The following is a 27,661-nucleotide window of genomic DNA, read 5'->3' on the forward strand; positions in this document are numbered from 1 at the left end:
ACACAAGATGGCGCCCGAAGGCACCAAAAACACTACATAGAAAGCTGCAGAAAGTGCCCACAGTGAGGCCAGAGCAGCTGCCCATACCCAAAATGGCAGACCCGCGGTTTTTGCACTGCAGCGGTCCGCACCGCCATGACAGGGATAGGGAACCCCACAGACCCCCCTCCCCCCCATGGCGATACATGCACCAAGAGGTCCCCCCAGGGCCCGGGAGGGGTGCGAGCCCCGGACACAGACATGACGGGAGAGCACAGACATCAGCAGACTGTCATCCCCAAAAAGAGGCCCCACACAGAAGTAACTTACCGCTCCATATGGAATGGGTGCCTCGATAGCACGGGAACCCCCCACCCCAGAAGGCGGGGGAGCCGGCAGCAAAAATAGGATGCGTCGCACGGTCAAAACTGCATGTTGAGGCATCCCAGCGAGGTAGCCACCTCACAGGCTTTTGCCCCTGAGGACAGGGGCAGGTCGTTTGCTAGGCCAGAGCGCACGCACAGCCCGCTAAACGCTCGATGGCGGGCTGGGATTCCATAAGATCCTCTGTCCTGGAGTACCAGGACGACCAGTCCGATTCCCAGCTCCGCGAACGCTGTAGTCTTCTGAAGATCTATAACAAAAAACTATCAGCGCAAAACCCAATTCGTGATAGAACACTCAAAATAAATAAATTAAATCAATAGCAGGCACGGCTGAGTGCCCTGTATATGTGAGTAAATTTTCATTTATCTCAATAAAGCCTTATTTTTCAAACGGAGAGCACTATATTTTGCCTTTATATCTTGTATCGTATGTCCCGTGTTCTGAGACCTCCGGAGGTGAGAGGCTGGAGAGTCATCCTAGGAGTCAGATATCCTCATTACATGCTTTTGGCTGGCCCGTCTGGGTCCCATTTTGAGGTGAGAGGCCAATCACCTGGAGGGATTTCAGATATTGGTGTTTATTTCTCACAAGATTGAATCCTCTATTCGGACACCTGGACACTGATGCACAATTTATTGGATTTGAGCATGATCACAGTTTGTTTGTTTTTTTTTTTGTGGACTTTAGACATTGATTATATCATCACCATTAGAGTCATTGGTGCACGTCTGGCGCAGCACGTTTTTTGTTACTCTTCTGAAGATCTGACTAACTAAGTGCAGAACAAATAAAAAGCTAGTAGTGCAAAGAAAACACTTTTGCAGAAAATAAAAGTAATAAAACAGAAGAAAGACATGTAGCCCCAGCACAGGGAAAGCCTATCTTACTCCTATCTAGACAGAAGACAAACTGAATTGGGAATGAGGCTAGCCGGGGGTATTGGACCAGTGGGACAGCCCCCTCTAGGTGTGTCTATGTAAATTGCTTTGTTTTTAACAAGTCTTATGCCTAGCTTGCTCCTGTGGATAAGAGGTCAATACCCATTGGTGAAGACTGTATGAGTGGGCGGCGACTGTCAGAGGACGTAAGAGAAAATGGATTTTTGTCTTACCGTAAAAACCTTTTCTCTGAGGTTTATTGATGGACACAGCTTCATATCTTCATTTGACAGATGGGTTATGCTGCTCTTATTAGGAGTAGGACACTAGGCAGAAAAGGGTTAACAAAACTTAACTACGCTTATAGCGTAGTCACGTGGTATACTCTTACACACTCAGGGACAATCCCCCTCCCCTTTAGAAGATAATCCACATACACCACATACACATATACATCCCATAATAGGTTGATCCCAAGGCATACAGAAACAATACAACAATGGGATACAGGCACTTAACAATAACAAACCCCATCCCCACCTCAAACTTCCAGTAATCTGAAAAGTGAAATTTATTTATCTTCATATATTTCTTGAGTGATATTGTTCAGAAATATTATTGCCCCAAGTGAAAGAGGCCCCTCATTCTTTCAACACAAACCACGCATATAGAACCCAGGATAACACGAAATGCTGAGTCTGGTGTGGTTTTACAGTGAGTCTAATTAGTGCAGACCCGTCTGGGGTTCTTGGTCACCCTGTGCCCCAAATAGACACAGGGTAACTTACACATAAGAGGGGCCGGGAAGCTGGACAAGGAGTTTCCTGACCTCTCTGAGGTTATCTGGGTTCCACGAGCCCCCCACCCAAAGTGACTCCTGTCACCTCCAGAATGTTGATTGGCAACCTGTATTCTTCCTGAGTCCAGACACCTTGGGCCATACACACTCCCAAGACACCTCCCCACCCAGACAGACTGGCATCCGTGGTGATTACAGTCAAATACAGGGGAGAAAGGATTTTTCCAGACGTAAAGCTGGGGAACTGAGCCACCATAGAAGAGAGATTCCCTCGAACACTGATTCTGATCAACAGAATCAGATTGTCCAATGACAGCGGATCCTTGTTCCATTTGATCAGAATCTCCCTTTGCAAAGATCTAATGTGGAACCACCTCGAAGGTGGACACCATCAGACGCAGCACTTGCATGCAAGTCCTGAGTGACGATCGATGGTTGGACAGCAGGAACTCAAACAGCATCCTGTAGCTTCAGAAGTTTTGTCTGAGGAAGACCCCCCCCCCCCACGGGCAGATGCTGAATCCAGTGTCAGACCGACCCAAGTAGTCCAGCCTTGTGGACGGAGACAGTGCTGATTTCTGAAAATTCAGTGTCCACCCAAACTCCTGCAGAGTTTGCACCGCAACGTCCCAAGTCGGCTTCTAGAACCGAGGAAGACTCTGCACACAGAAGTAAATCGTTCAGGTAACCTAGTACAGCGATCCCCTTCTGCCGTAACAAGGCCAACACTGGGGCCAAAACCTTTGTGAACACTCAATGAGCTGAAGCGAGACCAAAGGGTAACGCCACAAATTGAAAGTGCTCCTCGCCCACGGCAAAACAAAGAAAACTCTAATGCCCGATATATTGGAAAATGAAGGTAAGCATCCTTGGGATCGATTGAGGCTGTCGATCTCTTTGATGCAGGAAAACCACTACTTTGCAAATGGACTCCATCCGAAATTTCTGAACCTTCACAAAGTGGTTCAGAGCCTTAAGATCCAAGATCGGACGAACGTCATCTTCCTTCCTGGGAACTGTAAATAGATTTGAATTAAAACCCTGGAAACGTTCCAACTCTGGAACTGGCACAATAACCCCTTGTGCTAACAGGTCCTGCACTGCTCCTTAGAAGCCATGTAGCCGCTCTGGAGACAGGCGCAAGTTGGAAGGAAAACTGGATTTTTGTACTTACCGTAAACTCCTTTTTACATAGTTACATAGTTTGTGAGGTTGAAAAAAGACATCAGTCCATCCAGTTCAACCTATGATGTGTGTGTGTGTTTGCTGTTAACTGTACATTGTATACCCCTGTATGTTGTGGTCTTTAAGGTGGCCATCTAATAGTTTTTTGAAACTATCGATGCTCCCTGCTGATACCACTGCTTGTGGAAGAGAATTTCACATCCTTACTGCTCTGACAGTGAAGAACCCCTTACGTATTTTAAGGTTAAACCGTTTTTTCCTCTAGTTTTAGTGAGTGGCCACGTGTCTTATTGTATTCCCTTTCTCTAAAAAGTTTGATCCTTATGCTAGGGTCGCCAGTACAGTATTTGTACATGGATATCATATCCCCCCTCAAAGTTCAATGCTTGTAGTCTTTCCTCATAGCCGATGCCCTCCATTCCCCTAATTATTTTTGTTGCCCTTCTCTGGACTCTCTCCAGTTCCAGCACGTCCTTCCTGAGGACCGGTGCCCAGAACTGGACAGCATACTCCAGACGTGGCCGGACCAGAGTCTTGTAGAGTGGGAGAATAATCTCTTTATTTCTGGAGTGAATACCCTTTTTTATACATGCCAGTATTCTGTTGGCTTTGCTTGCAGCAGCTTGGCATTGCATGGCACTGCCAAGCCTGTTGTCCACCAGAACCCCCAGGTCCTTTTACATTTTAGATTCACCCAGAGGTTTCCCACCTAGTGAGTAGCTTGCTTTTGTGTTTCTGACGCCCAAGTGCATTACTTTACATTTCTCAACATTAAACCTCATCTGCCATGTATTTGCCCACCACATTATTTTGTTCAGGTCCGCTTGTAAGGTTTCCACATCCTGTATCGAAGATATTGGCATGCTTAGTTTAGTATCCGCAAATACGGAGATTGTACTAGATATCCCCTCCTCTAGATCATTTATGAATAAAATAAACAGAATTGGTCCCAGGACAGAACCTTGGGGGACCCCACTTTCCACAGTCGCCCAATCCGAGTACTCCCCATTAATCACCACCCTTACTCATAACATTACTAAAGTCTTATATATAGTCTCTTAACACCCCCTCCAAAATCTTGCAGACTACTGATGTTAGGCTGACCGGCCTATAGTTACCCGGGATATATCTCGCCCCTTTTTTAAATATTGGTACCACGTTGGCTTTTTTCCAATCAGCTGGCACCATACCCTTCAGTAGACTATCCTTAGAGATCAAGAATAATGGTCTGGCAATCACCTGGCTGAGCTCTTTAAGAACCCTTGGGTGCAAGCCATCCAGTCCCGGTGATCTATTTATGTTAAGTTTCTCTAGTTTAGTTCTAAGTCTGTCTTCTGTTAGCCATGGGGGTAATTCCTGAGGTGTATTATTTAGTTTAGCATTACAAGCTGGGTTAGTGTAGCCCCCCCCCCCCCCCCGATTCTTTTTTGTGAAGACTGAAGAAAAGAAATTATTTAACACTACCGCCTTTTCCCTGTCCTCTGTAGCCAAATTTCCTTTGTCGTCTTTTATGGGGCCAATGTGTTCTGGCCTTGCTTTCTTACTGTTTATATACTTAAAGAATTTTTTGGGGTTCTTTTTACTCTCTTCAGCTATATGTCTCTCGTGTTCTATTTTAGCCGCCCTGATTTCGCCTTTACATTTCTTATTACACTCTTTGTAATGTTTGAATGCTGCCAATGACCCCTTTAGCCTTGTTTTTTTTTTAAGGCCTTTTCTTTAGTATTAATATGCATTTTTATGTTGGAGTTTAGCCACCCAGGGTTTGGTTTTGCTCTTTTAAATGTATTTCCCTTTGGAATGCACTGGCCAATCCCTTTGTTTAGTATGCTCTTAGAGCACTCCCATTTTTCCTCTGTGTTCTTCGTTCCCAGGGTTCTATCCCATATGATATTTTCTAGCAGAGCGCGCAGTTTTGGGAAATTGACTCTTTTGAAATTCAGTGTCCTTATATCACCCTTGTGTTTCCTATTACTATAATTAATACTGAAACTTATTGACCTATGGTCACTGTTTCCTAAGTTGCCCCGTATTTCTATATCCGTAAGCAGGTCTGAATTGTTGGTAATCAGTAGGTCAAGTACCGCATTGTTTCTTGTCGGTGCGTTCACCATCTGACCCATGAAATTGTCCTGCATTTAGGAACTGCCGAGCCTTGGCTGAATGCGCGGTTCCTTCTGCCCAGTCTATATCTGGATAATTAAAGTTCCCCATTGGAATGACATTTCCCATCCTTGCTGCCAATCCTATCTGTAAAAGGAGGTCTGCCTCCCCCTCCTCCCTCTGGTTAGGGGGCCTATAACATACGCCTAAATATTACCCTCCCTTTTCTCTGAAGTTCATTGACAGACGCAGCTCCATATCTTCTTAGACCACTGGGGTTATGCTCCTCCCATCAGGAATAGGACACTAGGCAGGAAAAAAGCTTTACCACGCCTATGTGGGCTGTCCCTACAGGCATACCCCACACACTCTGCTACAGCCATTAGTTTAGTTGCAAGCAGTGTTTAGAAGACAAAAAACTCCATTTCACTCACAAGTAGAGGAATGGGTGCTGCGTCTGTTAATGAACTTCAGAGAAAAGGATTTTAGGGTAAGTACAAAAATCCAGTTTTCTCTATTGTTCATTGACAGACGCAGCTCCATATCTTCTGAAGATACCAACACATCTACTTTGTAGAAGTTTGTGAACGTATGCACAGACCACCAAGTCGCCGCCTTGCAAACTTGCATTAATGACGCCTGATGGCGAAAAGCCTAAGAGGCACTCAGCGCCCTAGTAGAATGCGCTTTCACAGGGAAAGGAGGAACCTGACCCTAGGTGATCCCTCGTAAGAACAAAAAGAACATCTGATTCTCTGAAAGACTCAGTGGCCGCCAGGTAAACCCTGATCGCCCGAACCACATCCAAAGACTGCAAGGCAATTTCCTTGGGATGCTTGCACTTGGCAATGTATTCATTGCCAATACATTGACAATGTATTCATTTAAATAAAAATCAGAAACAACCTTTGAAAGAAAAGACCGATTAGGGCGGAGTACAACCTTATCTTTGTGGACCACCAAATAAGGTGAGCGGCAGGACAACTCCGCCAATTCCGACACTCTGCAGGCAGAAGTGATAGCCACCAAAAAGGCAACCTTCTGAGACCATGAAAGCAGAGAAATCTCCTGAATGTTCTCAAAAGGAGGCTTTTGAAGAACAGATAATACCAAATTCATATGCTACGGAGGTAGCGGGGATCGTCTCGGGGGAGCCATATGGCACACTCCCTGAATGAAAGTGCGAATCAAGGCATGCGTAGCTAACGGGCGTTGGAAATCTATAGACAAAACCGACGCTTGGCCTTTGATAGTGCCCAAAGCCAACCGCTGTTCAACCCCTTTTTGCAGAAACGCCAAAACCCTAGCTACTGAAAACAAGCGAGGGTGCACCTTCAGTAATTCACACCATGAAATATACGATTTCCACGTACGATGATAGATTTTCCTGGAAGTCGTGGAAGAGTGTAGGAATCAGATTCAGAAAGACCTCCATCTCTCAACACCTGGCTTTAAACAGCCATGCCGTTAAAGCCAGCGACTGTAAAGAAGGATGGAAGATCGGCCCTTGAACCAAAGCCAGCAAATGTAAAGCAGGATGGAAGATCGGCCCTTGAACCGGACAATCTCGCAGACGAGTCATGCATTGGCTTAGATAAAGCTTTATTGCTCTGAGCTCCAAAACACTGATCAGTAGTTTTGACTCTTCTACTGTCCAGGTACCCTGGGCACAGAGCTTTCCCAGCACCTTGCCCTGGCTTGACAGGCTGGCATTCGTGGTCACCATCGTCCAAAGCAACAGCAGGAAAGACTTGCCCTGGCATACTGCTGGCGACTGAAGCCACCACAACACAGCAGACTTTGTGTTATGGCTCAACCGAATCAAATTTTCCAAGGACTTAGAATCCTTGTTCCATTTGACAAGAATCTCCCTTTGTAAAGGTCTCGTGTGGAACTGAGCAAATGGAACCGCCTCGAAGATCGATACCATCAGACCCAAGGCCCGCATACAAACAGCAACCAAATCGCCCCCTTGCAACTTCTGCAGCTTGTCCAGAGGAAGAAAAACCCTCGCCAAAGAGGAATCCAGAGTCAGCCCCAGATAATCCATTCTCAATGAAAGTATCAGGGTGGATTTCTCAAAATTGATTTTCCACCCAAACTCTTGCAGAGTTCGGACATTGATCGACAGATCGCCCAACAGGGCTTAATGAGAGTACGCTCTCAATAGAAGATCATTCAGATACCTCAGTACCACAATCCCCGTTGGCGCAGCAATGCCAAAACCGGGGCCTGTACCTTGGTAAAAACCCTGGGGGTGGAGGCGAGACCAAAGGGTAACACTATTAATTGATAATGCTCCTCTGCTACGGCAAAGCGAAGAAACCGCTGATGCCCAGCTTAGAGATGTGTAGATATACATCCTTAATATCTATAGGTAAAATCAGGCATCAGTTTACATTAACCCTTACACACTGGAAGGGTACCCTGAAACGGAGTCACTGACACTAATTTGTTTTAATTTTTGAGTGCACTGGCAGCCGGGCTGTACTTGGAGAGGCGGGGGGGTAGCCGGGATGACGTCATCCACGCATCGATGCGGCCGGTCCTCAACATCGGATTCAAATCGTTGAAGGCCGCATCGCGATGCATCGATGCAACGATTATTTTCAACACCCCTAGTAAATAGGGATGTGTAGATCTGCGTCCTTGATATCTATGGAGGCCAAGAATTCTCCCTGGTGTAGGGACACCACTACTGTGCGGATGGATTCCATCCGAAACTTCTGTACCCGCACTAAGTGGTTTCAGAGTCTTGAGATCTAGGATTGGACGCACCTTGCCCTCTTTTCTGGGCACAGTAAACAGGTTTGAATAAAACCCTTGAAAGCGTTCCTGAGAGGGAACTGGCACAATCACCCTTTGTGCAAGCAGATCTTGTACCGCCTCTCGTAGATCCCTTAACCGGTCTAGAGATAGATAAAGATTGGATGGAAAGAACCTGTCTGAAGGTCGAGACCGGAATTCGATCAGTTCGTGAACCCATTTGTCCTGAATCAAGGAAGTCCATGGTTCCGGAAAGAAGCAAAGATGTCCCCCCACCCCATAAGCGGGTGAAGGCGCCCCTTCATGCAGATGAGGATTTGTCTACAGAATCGGACTGGCCGGTCTTTGATTTACCTCACCATGGCTTCTTGGAACACCCAGAAGACCTGAACGGCTTTCCTTTTTCTTGCGACCCGGAGGTACGAAAAAGCTGCCTATGAGCAGTGAAGGAAGGCCCCTGTCTATGAAGTGGCGCCTCACCCTTAGAGGATTGAGGGAGAAGAGAACTCTTCCCACCCGTAAGACCTTTATTCAGTTTATCCAGAGAGAATCCAAACAACCTCTCTCCCGTAAAGTGAAGATCAGTCAAGGCCTTCTTGGAAGCCTGGTCCGCTGACCAGCTTTTTAACCACACCATGCGTCTAATGGCAATCCCCACTGCAGATACCCTGGTCACTAGGGGGGGCCACATCCAAGGATGCATCACACATGAACACAAGGACTTGAACCATCTGGTCCAGGAGTTCAATCAGCGCCGGGGGGTGCTGTTCACGTTCTAAGTTCCCCTTAAGTAACTTCACCCATTCAGTCATGGTCGGACACCAGAATGTTCACAAAGATTGGTTTTAATATGGAACCCGCCAACACGTGTAGATGGCGGAATAGAGACTCCATCTGTCTATCCACTGGGTCTGCAAAGGCCAGAGATTCCTCCACCGGAACCACAGTAGACTTATTTTTTTTTTTAACAGAAAAGTTTTTATTTATTTGCAAAACAAGGGACATACAAAACATAGTACATCCAACATAAACTGTGGGGTTACCAGTTCAGCAGAAGCACAGTCTAACATTTTTCAAGTTTTCTCATGGGAACAGCATAACATGAACATAAACAAACAATCATTGTGGGATCATAGGCCATGTTATAGAAAGCAAGGGGAGAGGGGGGGGGGGGGCAGTGTAGGGGTGCCACTCAACGATCACAGAAAAAAGGAACAAGGTGGAGGGGGGGGGGGCGGAGGCGAGCCAGAGACAGGAATTGACCCGGGAAAGTAAAGCCTTATCCACAGTAAATGGGGTCAACGAGCCACCCAGGGCTCCCAGATCTTATCAAACTTTTTGGGACATTTTCTGGACATGTAAGTGAGTTTGTAGAGAGGAAAGACTGAGTCAATCATCTTCTTCCATTGGGACACACTAGGCCGATCAGCCTTCTTCCATTGGGTGAGTATAGTTTTCCTGGCATAGAAAATAGTTTAGCATGTCTACCCGAAGGGACAGCCTCATCGATACCCAGAAGAAGAACTTTAGGATCTAGCGGGACATCTAGATTTGCAATCGAGGAACAGTAGACTTATTCAATCTGGAAACTGGGTGATCCAACTTTGGTGGCACAGTCAATCGAGTGGAAACCGCGTCCGCAAAAGGATAACTGCGTTTAAAGTGCTTGGGCTTCCACCAATCCACCAATGCGGGTTCCTGCATGGCGGCTGAAGAAGACAGGTCCTCTTCACCATCAGAATGCAAGGACATCGATCCATCCGGATGGGGAGCGTCTGTGGCGGCCATATCTGACTCAGAATCTGAGGGTACCACCGATGGAGGTGAAAGCAGCGGACGTTTGCGGCTATCAATACTCTGGAACACAAAATCTACCTTTGACACCAGGCTTTCCAAGGGGTTTGTAGGTGAAACATTGTCCTGGGACTCCATTTTTCACTGATTTAAAATAATGCAGTGTCACTTTGAAAAGATTGCAAAATCGCGATCCCACTGCAGCACTAGCGGTATCACAAATCCCAATCCAGTACAATCTGATAGAGTAAGAAAAACCTACAGGGGACCCCAAAAACATTACCCAACCACTCAGGAGGCTTGCTGGAACATTCTGTGAAACAGAAAGTAAAAATGATCTGACACAGGAAAGAGAAATGGAAACAAAAGGCCTGGGTCAAATTTGCCGTGCCTGCTGCCTGTCCTGCGATCTGGACTACAAGAAAATTGCCGCCCCATGCATTCCTATGGGGAACTAACAGAAAATGGCTTCCCATACATTGTCAATTGAAAATAATGAGCACGAAACTACAGCAAAATGGCGGCCCCCACGGCGTGCCATGCGGTCTCCCCGAAGGGGGGTCCCAGACAAGTGGCATCAGAAGGTCCTTAACAAAAGACCCCACCAGGACAGTCACCCCCCCACACAGAAACGCTGCAGCAGCCGTAATATTACTGCCCCCCAAGGTAGGAACCTACTAGGGGAGGGGGGGGGGATAACTGGTGGGGGCCTGAGATGTCCGAGAGGCCAGGGGACCCGAGGGATCTCCTGAGGGTCTGTCCACTCCCAGGAGGGGGCCAAATCCACCCCGAGACCGCCAGAGGATTGGGGGGGACAGAATTATTCACCATACCACGGTATCCGGTGGGCGCCACTCCAGACAGACCACCTCCCACTTGGAGTGGGGGTACGCTGCGACTCATGGCGTTCCAGGTCCTCACGTCCCTGTGAGACATCCACTCGCAGGCTTGTCCCCATCCGTCGGGGCGAGGCTTAGTGCTGGACTATAACCTGCTCACGCTCGCTGGCCAGGCTGGGAGACCTTAAGGATGTAGATTATCCAGTCTGAAACCCAGCCGGCTGTTGCTTGTAGTTCTTCAGGAACTCTAAACTAGTATATAAAAATTACATACAACACAATTCACCTTTTAAATAGCGAAGACTGAAGTCCCAGCAGGGAACTAGGTCCTACTCCTAAACTAGGTAGAAACAAACCAAGGGCTGTAGCAGAATGTGTGGGGTTATGCCTGCAGGGACAGCCTCATAGGCGTGGTAAAGCTTTTTCCTGCCTTGTGTCCTATTCCTGATGGGAGGAGCATACCTCAATGGTTTAAAAAGATATGGAGCTGCATCTGTCAATGAATAATAGAAAAAGAACCTTGCCTGAGGCAAGCACCAAAACTCGATCTTGTAACCGAACCAGTTCCTAGACCCATTTGTCTTGAATGAGCAAGGTCCAGGGATCCGGAAAGAATCTAAGATGTTCCTCCACCCCAGACACAGGTTAGGGCACCCTTTCAGGCTCGAGAAGGCTTGTCCGCCGAACCAGAAGAGCCAGCTTTGGACTTACCATTCCAGGGACACTTGGAGCCTCCTGCAAAGTTACGGGTGAGTCTCCAGCCCTTTTCTTGCCAGCCAGCCAGACGAAAGGGCCGCTTGTGAGCCGAAAAGAAGGGACCCCCCTAAAGTTGAGGTTCCTTTCCCTTAGCAGTCTGCGGAAGTAAAGTAATCTTGCCTCCCATAAGACCCTTAATGATCTCTTCCATAGAGGCACCGAACAGACAGTCACCTAAAAAAGGGAGATCAGTCAGCACCTTTTTAGAAGCCTGGTCAGCTGACCAGAACTTCAACCAGATCACGTGGCGAAGGATCACAGCCGTCAGAGATACACTGCTGGCCAAGGGGGCCGTATCCAGGAACTCACAAATATACTGTAACCCTTGGATTAACTGATTCGCCAGGTCCAGCAGCTCAGAAGGGTGTTGACTCCCCTCCAGATCCTGGTGCAAAATCTTAGCCCATTCTGTTAAAGTCTGGGAAACCAAGGTGACAGCAAACACCAGTATTAAAATTGAACCACAGTAAAGAGGTACCAGACCAGAGCCTCAGCTCTTTTGTCCATGGGGTCCTTAAAAGACGGGGAATCTTCCACCGGCAAAAGTGTGGCCTTATTGAGCCTGGAAACCTGAGAGTCCACCAAAGGTGGAACCGTTAATTTCTTCAGAAGAGACTCCTCAAAGGGATATCTTCTAGCAAAACGCTTTGGGTATACCAACCATGCATTTCAGGGAACCCCAATGACTAGTGACAATCACGTCAAAATACGCAAGTAAGGGAAACCCCTTGTTCACCTTGGAAGACATGCGGTTGCCAAATTGCACCGGTGTAGTCGACTCAGCAGCAGCTAAGTCCTCCAACTTCAAAGTTTCCCGCACTGACACAATCAGGGCCTCCACCAGTGCTTTTTATGCGCGGCTGCAGAGGACGAGGACTCATCCTCACTATTAAAGCACTCAGCGTGCATGGACGCAGACCCAGTGGCTGGCTCTAATCCGCGGCGGCCAATCCACCTCAAAATCTGAGGAAGTAGAGGATACAGTGAAGGCAGGGGGTGCTTCTTGCCAGACCCCCTTTGCAGGGCCATATCTACTTTGACTACTAGCGACTGCAGGGCTGCCGTCATAGCCGCCTGGGAAGACCGAGACCCAGAGGGTCCCGCAGCTTCCAGGAGTGGATTGGGTGGTGAAACCTGCTCCAAAGGCTCCATGACTACAAAGCGTTAAATGGAACAGCGCTGCTTAGCAAAGAAAACAATTTAAAAAATAAATAAACGGGAGGCCCCTTCCCCCTGTGAACCACAACAATTAGCGTACCCGCAGTGCTATATACAGCAGAGGAAGAAATATATATCCCCGGAGACTCACCATTCTAGCTGGAGAGCGCCAAAAATGGTCTGCCACACTGCAGGAAGAGGAAACGCTGACCTGACACTAGAGGCCCCCATAGCCTCAGCACTGCATCTGACTACAAGAAAATGGCCGCCAATGAAACTATGGGGAAAACAGAAACATGGCCACTGGACTACAGAAACATGGCCGCCAAAGCCAGGAATAGAGAGACCACAGCAAAATGGCGGTGCTGCACGGGATCCTGGACCCCACGGAAAAATTCACAGACCCCAGAAGGGGACCCCCGAGTGAACCCACTTGCAGCATCCAGGTACGAACACCACTTACAGGGGGCCAATAGTGGCAGCACCCACTGTTCCTCCAGCCCAGCACCATGCAGCCCCCCTAACCAATTTCACCCATGCCCCCAAAAAGGGGTCGAGGGGGGGAATAGGGGGCAAGTGAGGACACAAACTTAAGATGGAACGCCGCAAAGAAGAAAGGGGAAACACAAGGGGGGGGGGGGGAGGACACAGGAGGAGCCTGCCAACCCCCCCGGGGGGGGGGCACGCGACCACCCCAGCAATTCCGTAGGAAAGGAGGGGGGACACTACACATACCACGGTCACCAGGCGGGCGCCACTCCCAGCAGTCCACCGCCCATCTTGGAATGGGGGTGCTGCGACCAGAGGCACGCTGCGACTTTGGTCGTGACTATTGTAGTGACAAAGGCTATGCGACCTCGCAAGGTGTTTTACTCACCCATGTCAGCCCCCTGTCCAGTGGGGCTATGTCGCGGCCAACCTATCGCGGAACTAATAGTTGGGTCGCGCTCGCAGGGCAGACAGGGAATACCGCAAGGATCTAGAATATCCAGTGCGTTGCCCAGTCTGGCTGTTGATTGTAGTTCACACAGAAACAAAAATTATTAAGAAAAAGTAAAAAAATCTATTTAAATAGGAAAAGAAATGCCAGGACCGCAGATCCCAGCAGAGAGCCAGATCCATACTCCTGACTAGGCAGAAAAAATGGAATTCTACAGCAGGAAGTGATGGTATACCCTCTGAGACTGCCCCAAGGGCGTAACCAAAAAGGTTTCCGCCTAGTCCTACTCCTAGAGAGCGAGAGCATAAGGCCAATGGTCTGAAGACTTGAAGCTGTTTCTGTCAGTGAACTAAATAGAACATTTTTATTAAAAAAATTTTAAGGTACAGGAAAAACAAACTTTAGAAGCCATTCCCATGATGCCAACACAAGAGCGAAGAGTCAAAACCTCAAAGATTTTATAGCAAATATATCATATCTCAATATCTCATTAGCAAGTAACTGAAACATAAGTGAATGTCAGGGAGGGGTGACTTCCCGCAGGTGCAGCCCGATGTCCATAAACCTTATGATTTTAAATCCAAAGCATAATTCTGGAGTGAAAATCCCCTAGTATCCCCATGCAACAAATAGAACCCCCCCCCCCCCCCCCTCCGTAGTCTTCCTGCCCCTTGCAGGGTACATAAAATATGGACTCATAGCAATAATGCAGCATAATTTCCTTGAATGTTTTCTAAAATACATGACAAAAATGAAGTAAGCAAGCCAACACCTAGCACTGTGTTGAATAAGGCAGGAAGGAAAGGGAATAATACAAATCTAAATTACAGAAAAGGTAGAGAGAGAAAGCTACTACAATGTGATTGAGTCTGTCCTGGAGCAAGGTTTTTCCATGGCTTCCACACTATTATTTTATACCTCCGGACTAGGCTTGTTGGTAGTACCTGTTGGCGCTGTCATCCAGTGTACGTTCAAACCATTGAACAGAAGCAGTCTGTAGTGGATTCATTATCAGGGTCATGAGGTGGCGTGCCAAGCTGCAGCAACGTTCAGAACGCATAGGATTTCTTTTATAGGGCATTGCACTAGAACCTGCCAAGGAAAAGCATGTAGGTTATCACTATAGACATCTCACAATTAAAACTACTGGTGTAATGCTCTAAGGGCACTCTTATTCTTCCTGTATTGAATTGTATTGTAACTGTATTGTCTTCCCTCACATTGTAACTCGCTGCGCAAACTGTTGGCGCTATATAAATCCTGAATAATAATAATAATGTATAGATAGTAGGTAAATTTAATAGCATTAGCTTCAATAGCAACCAAACCTATGTAGAAATTTAAACAGAGCATGCTTGTTACTTTCATATTCCATTAAGGCTTTTTTGAGAGATATGGTTTAAGGTCCTGCCATGTAAAGCCCTCCCAATAATCTTTATCTGGTCATATTAGATAAATTTGGATTTGTTCTGTGTGTTCCTCCTGTGCCACAAATACAAAAAAAATAAATAGGGGAAATTAGTATCCTGGGTGTGTGCCAAATACATATAAATATATGCAGTCCCGGCGGCCATAAAAAAAACATGTAAAAAGAACCTCATGGCAAAAACACCCCAGTAAATGTTGCCCCCAAAACCAGGACCCTGCGGCATTTCACCAATCACAACAGTGATACTTTAGTGATATGCAAATACAAAATAGATAAATAGATAAAGGATTTTACTTACTGTAAAATCCTTTTCTCTGATGTTCATTGACGGACACAGCTCCATATCTTCTTGACACTTGGGTTTATGCTGCCCCCTACAGGAGTAGGACACTAGGCGGAAAAAGGTTTGACCACGCCTATAGGGCGTATACTCCCACTTCCTGCTATAGGTCTTCAGTTTTTTAACAAGCAGTGTCAGAATAATATATAACCCAACTCAATAGAGGGGTGGGTGATGTGTCCATTAACCGCTTGCCGACTGCGCACAGTATATTTACTGCGGCAGTCAGCCCCGGCCAGGCAGAGTGAGGTAGATCTACGTCGCTAGCCTGTGACCGGCTTTTGAGCCAATAGTGGGCGAGCGCCCGCCCCGGCTCGTTCACAGAGAAGTCCGCGCGTGTGACCGGCGGACCCGATGTCCGCCGGTCACACTACGATCGTCGGTAGAGCGGGAGAAAGGCGGGCGGCTTATGTAAACAAGCCGCCTGTCATTCTCCCCTGTGTAAAAATGGAGATCAGACGGTTCTACTATGTAGAACCGTTGATATCTGTTTTTACAATAGGAGACATGTCCCATCACAGTTAGAAACACGCCCCTAGGACACACTTAACCCCTCCCTCTCCAATACAGTTAACCCCTTCCCTGCCAGTGTCATTTTTACAGTAACAGTGCATATGTATAGCACTGATTACTGCAGTAATGTCACTGGTACCCCCAAAAGTGTCAAAAATGTCAGTCAAGGGTCTGATCTGTCCGCCGCAATGTTGCAGTCCCGCAAATAAAAAAAAAAAAAAATATCGCAGATCGCCGCCATTACTCGTTAAAAAAAAAACCCACCAAAAATGACAAAAATCTTTCCCTTTGTTAGTAAACGCGATAACTTTTGCGCAAACCAATCAAAATACGCTTTTTGCGATATTTTTTACCAAACATATGTAGCATAAAACAAATTGGCCGAAAATGTTAAAAAATTTTGATTTTTACATTTTTTTTTGGGGAATTTCATATAAAAAAAAAGTGAAAAATATTGTTATTTTTGCAAAATGTACGCTCTTTTTTTGTTTATAGCGCATGATCAAAAAATCGCACAGGTGATCAAATACCACCAAAAGAAAGCTCTGTTTGTGGGAAAAAACGGACGTGAAATTCGTTTAGGTACAGCGTCGCACAACCGCGCAATTGTCCGTTAAAATCACGCAGTAAAAAAAAAAAAAAAAAAAAAAAAAAAAATCGCAAAAAAACCCCTGGTCAGGAAGGGGGTAAAATCTTCCGGGGCTTAAGTGGTTAATGAACATCAGAGAAGAGGATTTAAATTTTTTTTGATTAAGACAAAAATCTAGTTTTCTCTTTTGTTCATTGACGGACACAGCTCCATATCTTCTTTGACCCTTGGGACGTCTCAAAGCAGTGTCAACATAAGGGGTGGGAAGAACACATCAGTAAACCTATTTTCCAAAGGCTAAGACAACCGGGAAAACCAGGAGCCCAACCAGAAAATTGGAGCTCAACTGACAAAAAAATACACCCTCAAGGAGGACTAATCCTCTCAACAGCAGCCAAAGGCAGCATCTGCAGATGCAAACACAACCACCTTATAAAATTCAGTGAAAGTGCGCCCGGACGACCAAGTGGCTGCCTTGCAAACCTGCACCACTGACGCCTGATGACGGAAGGCCCAGTAGGCACTAAGCACCCTCGTAAAATGTGCCTTATAAGGGAAGGGAGGATCCTGACCCTTAATGGAATAAGCATGCCCCACCGTCTGCCTGATCCATCTGGAAATGTTCGCAGCAGATGCGGCCAGCCCCTTACGGGGGCCATCTATAAGGACAAACAGGAAATCCAATTTTTGAATGACTCAGTAGCCGCCAGGTACACCCTGATTGCCCGAACCACATCCAAAGAATGTAAAGCAATCTCTTTAGGGTGATTAGGCTTTGGACACAAGGAAGGCAACACAATGTCTACATTTAAATGGAAATCCGAGACAACCTTAGGAAGGAACGACTGGCAGGGACGAAGCACCACTTTGTCTCTGTGAACAACCAAGTAAGGTGAACAACAAGACAACGTAGCCAACTCCGACACCTTGCACGCACAAGTAATAGCCACCAAGAAAGCTACTTTCTGAGACAAAGTAAGCAGAGGAAGCTCATGGATATTTTCAAAAGGCGGTTTCTGAAGAACCGACAGCACCAAATTGAGGTCCCTTGGAGGCAACGGAGACCTCACCGGAGGAGCCAAGTGGCGAACCCCCTGAACAAAATTGAGAACTAAGATGCCACTTAGTGCCACTAAGATGACCGGAATTCCTTCTGCCTTGATCCTGCATAAAGGTCTTGGCAGAAGGTTGAGAGGAGGGAAAGGATGAAAATCAGATGATACTGACCCCACGGGGCCACCAGCGCATCTGTGGCGTCCGCCAGAGGATCCCGTGACCGAGCCACAAAACCTCTGCACCTTTCTGTTGACCCGGAAAGCCAACAGCGCCACCTTGGTGATGCCCCACCAGAGACACAACTGATGAAACCGCTCTGGATGAAGGGACCACTCCCCTTGGTCCAACACCTACCGACTGAGGTAATCCGCCTGCCAGTTTTCCTCCTCTGGAATGTGTGCGACAGAGAGAGCTGGAATGGACCGTTCTGCCCACCTTAGAATGCCAGCTACCTCCAGAGCCGCCAGGACACTTCTTGTGCCCCCTGGTGACTGGCATATAACACGGCCGTGGCATTGTCCGATTGAATACGCACTGGACATACCTGAAGACGACCCGTCCAATGTTCCAGGCACAGTCTAATCACTCGAAGTTCCAAGACATTAATCAGTAGTCTGAACTCTTCAAGTGTCCAGATCCCCTGAGCAGAATATTTTTTGAGGAAGCCTCCCCAACCAAACAGGCTGGCATTCGTGGTGATCACTGTCCAATACAAGGGGAGGAAGGACTTGTCCAGCTGAAGCGCAAAAGAAGAAGGCCACCATATCAGGGATTCTATGGCTCCCCGACTCAGCCGGATAGCATTGTCCAGAGACTGCAGATTCTTGTCCCATTTGGCCTGAATTTCCCTGCAGGGACCTCGTATGAAACTGTAAAAATGAAACTGCCTCGACAGTAGACACCATCAGGCCCAGCACCCGCATGCAAGTCCGGAGGGATGACAATCTGCTGGACAGCAGGAGACAAATTGCAGCCTGCAATTTTTGGAGTTTCTGGACAGAACCAGAGCAGACTTCTGAAAATTAAGAATTCAGCCAAGCTCCCTCAAGCTTGTATGGTGATTTCCAGGTTTTCCCCTAGAGCAGTAGGAGACTCCGCTCGCAGTAGGGGGACGTCCCAGTAGCCCAGTACCGCAATCTCCCATTGGCATAACAATGCTGGCATCGGGGCCAACACTTTTGTGAAGACCTGAGGAGCAGAAGCGAGACCAAAAGTAACACCACAAACTGATAATGCTCCTCTCCCACTGCAAAGCAGAGGAAGTGTTGGAGACCGACACATATTGGAATGTGAAGATAAGCGCCCTTGATGTTGATGGAGGCAAGAAAATCCCCCTGATGCAGGGAAGCCACCACCGTGCAAACAGACTCTGCTCTGAACTTCTGCACCCACACAAAGCAGTTTAGCACCTTGCGGTCCAGAATTAGATGCACTTTGTCTTCCTTCCAGGGGACTGTAAACAGGTTTGGGAAAAACCCCTGAAAACGTTCTAAAGTCTGAACTGGGACCATCACCCGTAAAGCAAAAGGTCTTGCACCACCCTAAAAAGAGCCTGTAAGCGAACCGAGGACAATCACACATCCGAAGGAAGAATCTTACTGGAGTGTAAGAATGAAATTTGATCTTGTAGCTGGACCGAATGACCTAGTAGACCCACCTGTTCTTGTACCAGGGGAGACCACGGGTCCGGGAACCAGCAAAGCCATCCGTCCTCCCACCCCAGATATGGGTGAGGGCGCACCTTCCTGCTGAAGGGGCCTTGTCCGTGGGTCTGGGGAAGCCCGCACTTGCCAAACCAAGTTTGCTTGGATCCTCCAGAGGCCCGGAAGGTCTCTGATCCCTTGTCAGTCGACCCCCATGAGGGAAGAAATAACTTCTTATGAGCTGAGAAGGAGGGTCCATGACTATGACGAGGATCCTTGCCCTTATTAGCCTGCAGAAGAAAGGTACTCTTCCCCCTGTGAGACCTTAAATGATGTCATCCAAGGTAGCACCAAACAGACAATCTCCTTGGAAAAAAATAAGAAAAAGAAAAAAGGAAAAAGGCAGACCAGCATTTGAGCCAAAAGACACGCGGAAGGACCACTGCCGAAACAGAGAGCCGAGCCACTATGGGAGCCACATCCGGCATCACAGATAAACCGCAGTCCACCAGCTCATCAAAGGCAGGGGGGAGCTGCTCCCCCTCCAGGCCATGGCGTAAAAGCCTAGCCCACTCGGTCAGAGTCTGCGACACCAGAGCAATGGTGAAAATCAGCTGGTCCTGAACCAACCAGGGTGTACAAATTGCGGGCCACAGCCTCCGCCTCCCTGTCAGCCGGATTCTTAAAGGCCAGGACTCTTCAACCAGAATCATGTTTGCCTTGTTCAATCTGGAAACCGGAGGGTCCAAAACTGGTCGAACCATCTACTTCTTAAGGGACTCCTCATAGGAGTATCGCCTAGCAACTCGATTAGGGACCCCAAGAGGACGCTTTGGTCGTCCCCACTCTTCAGTGACAATTCTTTAAAAATAGGAGGGGAAAGGGAACTCCTTTGCCACTCTGGATGGCTTGTGAGTACCAAAGGGAACCTGTGCCTCCATTGCAGCCGCAGTCCTCCAACTTTAGTTCTCAAGCACAATCAGTGTGTCCACCAGCGCCTTTTTGTGCATGGTTGCAGAAGTGGAGGAATCATCCTCATTATCTGAGGATTCAGGGCGCGTGACCCAGCAGGGTGACCAACGTCTGCGGCGTCTGAATCAGATTCAGGCTCTGAGGAGACCGATGAGGCAGGGGAAAGCTGAGGGCGCTTTATGCCAGCCCATCACCCAAAAGCCACCTCCACCCAGGGCAAAAGGGACTCCAGGACCGCCGTCGGATCATCGATAGATTGATGGGACCTGGAGGGCCCCGCAGCCCCAGAGGGGATCAGGTGGGGAGATGTGCTCCAAAGACTCCATGAGTCACCAGGGGGACCCCACAAAAAAAGTGTAAAACACTGCTAAAAGGGAAAACCCCCCACTGCTCTAGTAGCACCATCCGGTCGCCAGTCACAGAGCACCAATCGATCCTCAGGAGAGAGGACCCCACCAGACTCACCACGCCACCGAAACCAAGCACCCCACCCACCAGGAGAATCTGCACTGCACGAGCGGGGATCAGGAAATGAAAGAGGGCTCCACTGTCATGGCTGCTGCAATTTTCAATGGCAAACCACCGCCAGACTACACAAACATGGCCCCCGTGCATTGAGCCCCCCAGGCTACAAGAAAATGACTACCCAGCGCGACACCACGAGGATCCTAGGCCTCAAGGGCAGGCCCAGGCAAAAGCTTCCACCAGGTACAACACCCACCCCCACTCACAGCCGATCATCCAGTTGCCAGCGGCGTACCCTCTTGCCTTCATTGCTAGCCTAGCATAGGACCAGACAACCCACACACAGTCCTAGCATAGGTGGAAGGGCGGGTAGGATGGGGGGACAGATGAAGAGGGATGCCTGACGAGAAGGGAAACCCGTGGGTCCGGCTGTCCCAAGGAGGGGCCCACATCCACCCCAAAACACTCCAGGGGGAGAGGGGGGACAGCTACTCACCATACCAGGAGGGTACCTCTCCAGACCGAACCCCTCGGCATCGAAATGGGGGGACTGACGGCCAGGAAGAACGCAAGCGACTTGTGCCGAGACCCAATCGTATGCGACCTCACGAGGCGTTTAACTCGCAGGCCAGCCCCAGTCTGGTGGGGCTATGTCACGGCTGACCTAGAGCAGAGCTGAGGTCTGCGCGTGCTCGCTGGCCAGACTGGGGTGGACCACTGGATCTGGTCCGCCTGCTCCGCTAGGTCAGGAAGAGGCTATCCCCCTTCTAGATTCTGGCACAGGAGCTTAGCCTATTCCATTAAAATCTGGGAAACCAAGGTTATAGCAAAAACCGGCTGCAAAAAGTAACCTGCCATGGTAAAAAAAAAAAAAAAAAAAGTTATCGGACCAGAGATTCAGCTCTCTTGTCAAAAGGGTCCTTAAAGGATGGAGAGTCCTCCACCGGGGGAAGGGTGGCCTTATTTAACCTGGAAACCTGAGAGTCCACCACAGGTGGTACTGTCAGTTTCTTTAACAGGGATTCTTCAAAAGGATACCTTCTAGCGAAACGCTTAGGTACCCTAAGGGAACCCCACTGACTCGCGACAATGCTGTCGAAATAGGCTGCCTTTGAGGCTCTGTGGGCACCAAAGTGCACCTGAAGTGCACCAAAGTGCACCTGCACAGCCGACCCAGTCGTAGCGCTGTCCTCCAGTTTTTTAAAGTTTCCCCCACTGATACAATCAGTGCATCCACTAGCGCCTTTTCATGTGCGGCTGTAGTGGAAGAGGATTCATCCTCACTATCTGAGCATTCCAGGTGCGTTGACTCGCATCCGCATTGGCCAAATCAACCTCAGAATCTGAGGGGACAGAGGATACAGGTGAAGGCGGAGGACACATTTTGCTCATCCTACTTTGGAGGGCTATATCTACCTTGGACGCACCTTGGGGCCCCGAAGCTTCTGAGAGGTGGTCAGCTGCTGACACGTGCTCCAGGGACTCCATTGGTTAACCTGGGGACGGCCACAAAAATGTAGAAATTTGCTGTTTAAGTACCCCCACCACTGCGCCAGCGGCACCACAAGCCCCAGCGCACCAAGTTACCGCTATAGCAGAAGGAGGTAGCCGTTTAGCACCCACAGGGACTCATCACCACCTACTCAGGTACAGAGACCGAGTGCCAAGCTGCACGCCGTGCGGCAATCAGATATAAAAGAAAAAGTTCAGGAACTGACACTAGAGGCCCTCCGCCGATTCACCGATCCATAGGCCAGCCCCTGTCCAGTGGGGCTATGTCGCGGCCAACCTAGCGTGGAGCTAAGGTCAGGTTGCGCTCACAGGCCAGATTGGGAAGCCCGTAAGGATCTAGGATATCCAGTCCATCAGTCATAATAAATCAAAGGTACAGAGCTAATATGTGCCAAGCATCAATAATACTTTGCAATTGAACAAGATAAAGTGCTTGAATATAATTAAAGTGGCACTGTGCACTTGTATTTATAAAGTGCTAGAAAATATGTCAGTGCAAAATAACAACATAAAGGTGCCTAAAAATATTCAAAAGTGACAATGTGCAAAATAAATCACATGAAGTGCATGAAAAAGTCTCATAAAGTGCAATGGAATGTCCAGAATAGATCAGTCCATTAGTAGCTTCCTCTGCCTTGTGCAAAATGAGCTGCAAAAGGTGCTTGACCAGTGGTTGAAAGTGCTAGCGCTTCCACCACCACCACCCAAAGATGGCCTCTCACCTTAAACTCAGACCCGTGTTTTACCACCAGGTCAAGTAAGCAGTTGCCCTAAGGGTTAAAGATCTCTCTTCTACAGGTCGTTTTCCATAAGGATCGTTCAATGGGTTGGATATATTAATTCTGATCACTCCCAGCATCATCCGGTATACATATAAAAAAGAGGTAGAAATCTAATGCTGCGTCTGTCAATGGACTCAAGAGAAAAGGATTTTACTCTAAGTTCTTACAAAAATCCAGCTTTCTCTATCGTCCATTGACAGACGCAGCTCTTACGTTTCTTTTACCATTGGGACGTCCCATAGCAGTGTAGGCATGAGGGGTGGGGAGAAACGCAACCAGAAAGTAAACGTAAACTACGAAGGCTAAACTTAGCCAACTGGGTAACATGAAGCTCAACCAGAAAAAACAGGAGCTCACCCATGAAAGAAAAAAACCCCTAAAGAGAAATAAACAATTCTCTTATGAAACAGCAGCCTGCAAAACCTTGTGGCCAAAGGAAGCATCCGAAGATGCCAACAAATCTACCTTGTAGAATTTTGTAAATGTGTGCACAGACGACCAAGTCGCTGCTTTACAAACTTGCACTACTGAGGCATGATGGCGAAAAGCCCAAGAGGCACTCTAGTAGAATGAGCCTTCACAGGGAAAGGAGGAACCTGACCCATCAGTGAATAAGCCTGAACAACGTCTGCCTGATCCATCTGGATATGGTTGCAGCAGACGCAGCCAAACCTTTTTGAGGTCCTTCCGTAAGAACAAATAAAGAGTCAGATTTCCTAAAAGACTCAGTTACCGTCAGATAAACCCTTATAGTCCGAACCACATCCAGAGAGTGCAAGGCAATCTCCTTAGGATGCTTAGGCTTAGGACATAGGGAAGGCAACACAATGTCTTCATTGAGATGAAAATCCGAAACCACCTTAGGAAGAAAAGATGGATTAGGTCGGAGTACCACTTTATCTCTGTGGACCACCAAATAGGGCCAACGACAGGACAGTGCCGCCAACTCAGACACTCTGCGGGCAGAAGTAATTGCCGTAACAGAACAGAACAGAAGAAGAAGAAGAAATAAAGCAACCTTCTGTGACAAAGAAAGCAGAGAAATCTCCCTAATGTTTTCAAAAGGAGGCTTTTGAAGAACAGACAAAACTAGATTGAGATCCCATGGAGGCAACGGGGATCTCCTCGGAGGAGCCAGATGATGCACCCCCTGAATAAAAGTGGAATCAAGCTATTAGTAGCCAACGGACAATGGAAGTAAATAGCCAAGGCCGACACCGAGCCCTTGATATAACACAAAGCCAACCGCTGCTCAACCTCTTTTTGTAAAAAGGCCAAAACCCTAGCTATAGAAAACAAGCGAGGGTGCAGGTGCAGCTGCAGCAATTCATACCATGAAATGTAGGATTTCCACGTACGATGATAGATCTTCCTGGACGTCGACTTCCTGACCTTCAATATTGTAGGAATCACAGAGTCAGAAAGACCTCTAATCTCTCAACACCTTGCTTTCAACAGCCATGCTATTAAAAACCAGCGACCGTAAAGCAGGATGGAAGATCAGTCCCTGGGACAACAGACCCTCCCGCAGAGGAATTCTCCACGGAGGATCGGCGACCAATTTTACTAGGTCTGCATACCAAGACTGACAGGGCCAATCTGGGGCCACCAGAATGACCGGAATTCCTTCCATGCCACCCTGTGGCGAGACCTTGGCAGGATTGATCAGGGGGAAGGCATAAATCAGCCGATACTGGCTTCAATGAGCCACCAAGGCGTCTGTGGCGTCGGCCAGAGGGTCCTGAGACCTGGCCACAAACCTCTGGACTTTTTTGTTGAGGCGAGACACAAACAGATCTACCTCCCGAGTTCCCCACCGGACACAGAGGAGATGAAACACCTCCGGATGAAGGGACCATTCCCCTTGATCCAGCACCTGACGACTCAGGAAATCCGCTTGTCAATTCTCCACACCCAGAATGTGGACTGCGAAGAGAGCCGGAAAATTGTCTTTTGCCCATACCAGAATCTCAAGCCACCTCCGTGGCCACCAGGACACTCATGGTGCCACCTTGATGATTGATGTAAGCCACAGCCTTGGCATTGTCCGATTGGATCCGAACCAGAGAATCGTGTAGCCGATTCGTCCAGTGAAACAGGCAAAGCTTGATCGCTCTGAGCTCCAGAATATTGATCGGTAAGGAAGACTCCTCTGCCAACCAAGTCCCCTGGGCACAGAGCTTGCCCAGCACTCCACCCCAGCCCGACACGCTGGCGTCCGTGGTGACCATTGTCCAAAACAGCAGCAGGAAGGACTTGCCCTGACACAAAGCTGGCAACTGGATCCATTAGGATAGAGCAGACCTCGTGAGGTGGCTCAAACTTCTCATCTTGTCTAAAGACCGTGGATCCCCGTTTCATTTTGCAAGAATCTCTTTTTGCAGAGGTCTCGAGTGAGACTGAGCAAACGGGACCGCCTTGAAGGTTGAGAACATCAGACCCAGGGCTCTCATGCAAGTCCGTAGGGAGGACAGATCGGTTTCCAACAGCAACCTGATCGCCCCCTGCAACTTCTGAAGTTTTTCCAAGGGAAGAAAGACCCTCGCCAAGGCGGAATCTAGAGTCAGCCCCAGATTAGTCAACCGTACTGAGGGCGTCAGAGCAGATTTTTTTAACTTAATTGTCCACCCGAAAGGGTCTGAACTGTAATTCACAGGTCGCCCAACAGAGCCGAGTGAGAGTCTGCTCTTAACAAGAGATTGTCCAGATATCCCGGGATCGCAATCCCTTTCCGATGTAACAAGGCCAACACCAGGGCCAGAAACTTGGTAAAGACTCTGGGAGCGGAGGCGAGACCAAAGGATAATGGCAAAAATTTAAAATGATCCTCTACCACGCAAAGCGGAGAAAATTGCTGGTGTCCCCCATAGTTGGGAATGTGCAAATACGCGTCTTTGATATTGATGGAAGCCAGAAAATCCCCCTGATTCAAAGATGCTACCACTGACCGAATAGACTCCATTCTGCACCCGTACAAAACGGTTCAGAGCCTTGAGGTCCCGGATTGGAAGCACCTTGCCCTCTTTTCTGGGCACCTTGAACAGGTTTGAATAAAAACCTTGAAAGCGTTCCTGCGGAGGAAACGGTACAATCAATCCTTGAGCAAGGAGATCCTGCACTGCATCCCAAAGATCCTTCTAACGATCTGGAGACAGGCGAAGATTTGACTGAAAAAACCTGTCCGCTGGCCGGGACCGAAATTCGATCTTGTACCCAGAACAAATCAGTTTGTGAACCCATTTGTCTGGAATAAAGGAAGTCCAAGGTTCCTGAAAGAAGCGCAGATGTCCTCCCACCCCAGAAACAAGTGAGGGTGCCCCTTCATGCTGAAGAAGATTTGTCTGCAGAACCAAACTGACTGGTCTTGGTCTTGCCTGACCAGGACTTCTTAGTCCTCCAGAAGCTCTGAACGGCTTGCCTTTTTCTTGCACCCGAGGCACGAAAAAAACATCTATGAGCGGTGAAGGAAGGCCCCCCCGGGTGCTTTACCTTTGGAGGATTGAGGAAGAAGAGTACTCTTCCCACCAGTTAGACCCTTGATCAACTCATCCAGTGAGTCCCCAAACAATCGTTCTCCTAGGAAAGGAACATCTGTTAAGGCCTTCTTGGAAGCCTGGTCAGCCGACCAGCTTTTCAGCCACCCCATGCGACTAGGGATGCACCGAAATTAAAATTTTGGGCCGAAACCGAAAATGCAGGATGCCCTTGGCCGAAAACCGAAAATGACTTTTTTCCCCAAATAATTTTAAAATAGATGGATCAGGGGACACCAAAAACAGGCAGTGACGTACACCTGTCGCTGCCACCCTGTCACAGTATATGTACTGTGACGGGTTGGCAAGAGGTTAATTTAATTACCAATGGTATTAGTATTAATTATGCAGCATGAGGGGTTTAATGTATTGTCACTGCTGGTCACTGCTGCATTAGTGACCAACCAGTGGCAGTTAATTAACCCCTTTGTGCTGCATTAGTGCAACCAGTATCAGTGCAACCAGTGTTAATTAACCCCTTTGTGCTGCATTAGTGCAACCAGTATCAGTGCAACCAGTGTTAATTAACACTGATACTGGTTGCACTAATGCAGCACAAATGGGTTAATTAACTGCCACTGGTTGGTCACTAATGCAGCAGTGACCAGCAGTGACAATACATTAACCCCCTCATGCTGCATAATTAATACTAATACCAATGGTAATCTGCCTCAGCTATCACCCCCCCCCCCCCCCCCATCAGCGTCAGAGTTCCTCTCCTACTCACTCAGCTTCCTCCGGTCACGGTGTCCATTATTCAAAAGTCCCGCCTCTGGCGGCCGCCCGCCTCCCGGTGATGTCACTACTACTAGGATCTGTACATGAATGAAGTGACACACCGGGCGGGAGGGTGGGCGAGCGGACGCTAATAGCTGTCACTATGTGAGCCTTTCACTTCTCTTCAATTCCCTGTCAGCGGCACGATGTACATGAATTAACTGACACTCCGGGCGGGGCGAGCGGCCGCTAATAGATATAACTAGGTGATCCTTCCCTGTCAGCGGGACTGTGTGTGAATGAGAACTGACCTGACACCGGGCAGGGGGGGGGGGGGCGGGGCGAGCGGCCGCTAATAACTAGAACTATGTGAGCCTTCACTTCCCTGTCAGAGGAGATACGTGCCTGACAGGGAAGTGAAGCTCTCACATAGTTCTAGTTATTAGCGGCCGCTCGCCCCACCCCCCGCCCGGTGTCAGGTCAGTTCAGTTCTCATTCACACACAGTCCCGCTGAGCTGACAGGGA

The 27,661-nt window shown here is 48.3% G+C and overlaps 1 protein-coding gene across 1 annotated transcript in view; it reads right to left on the reverse strand.

Annotated features, from left to right (window-relative positions):
- Nucleotides 1-27,661, reverse strand: part of ADSL (adenylosuccinate lyase) — a 481,027-nt gene that overhangs the window by 161,706 nt on the left and 291,660 nt on the right. Inside the window, exon 9 of the mRNA XM_082265904.1 lies at nucleotides 14,529-14,676. Within this exon, the coding sequence (XP_082122030.1) occupies nucleotides 14,529-14,676 (148 nt within the window). The remainder of the gene's footprint in view (nucleotides 1-14,528; nucleotides 14,677-27,661) is intronic.

Source organism: Pelophylax lessonae (genome assembly GCF_965119305.1).
Source record: "Pelophylax lessonae genome assembly, chromosome: 8".
Taxonomy (NCBI): domain Eukaryota; kingdom Metazoa; phylum Chordata; class Amphibia; order Anura; family Ranidae; genus Pelophylax; species Pelophylax lessonae.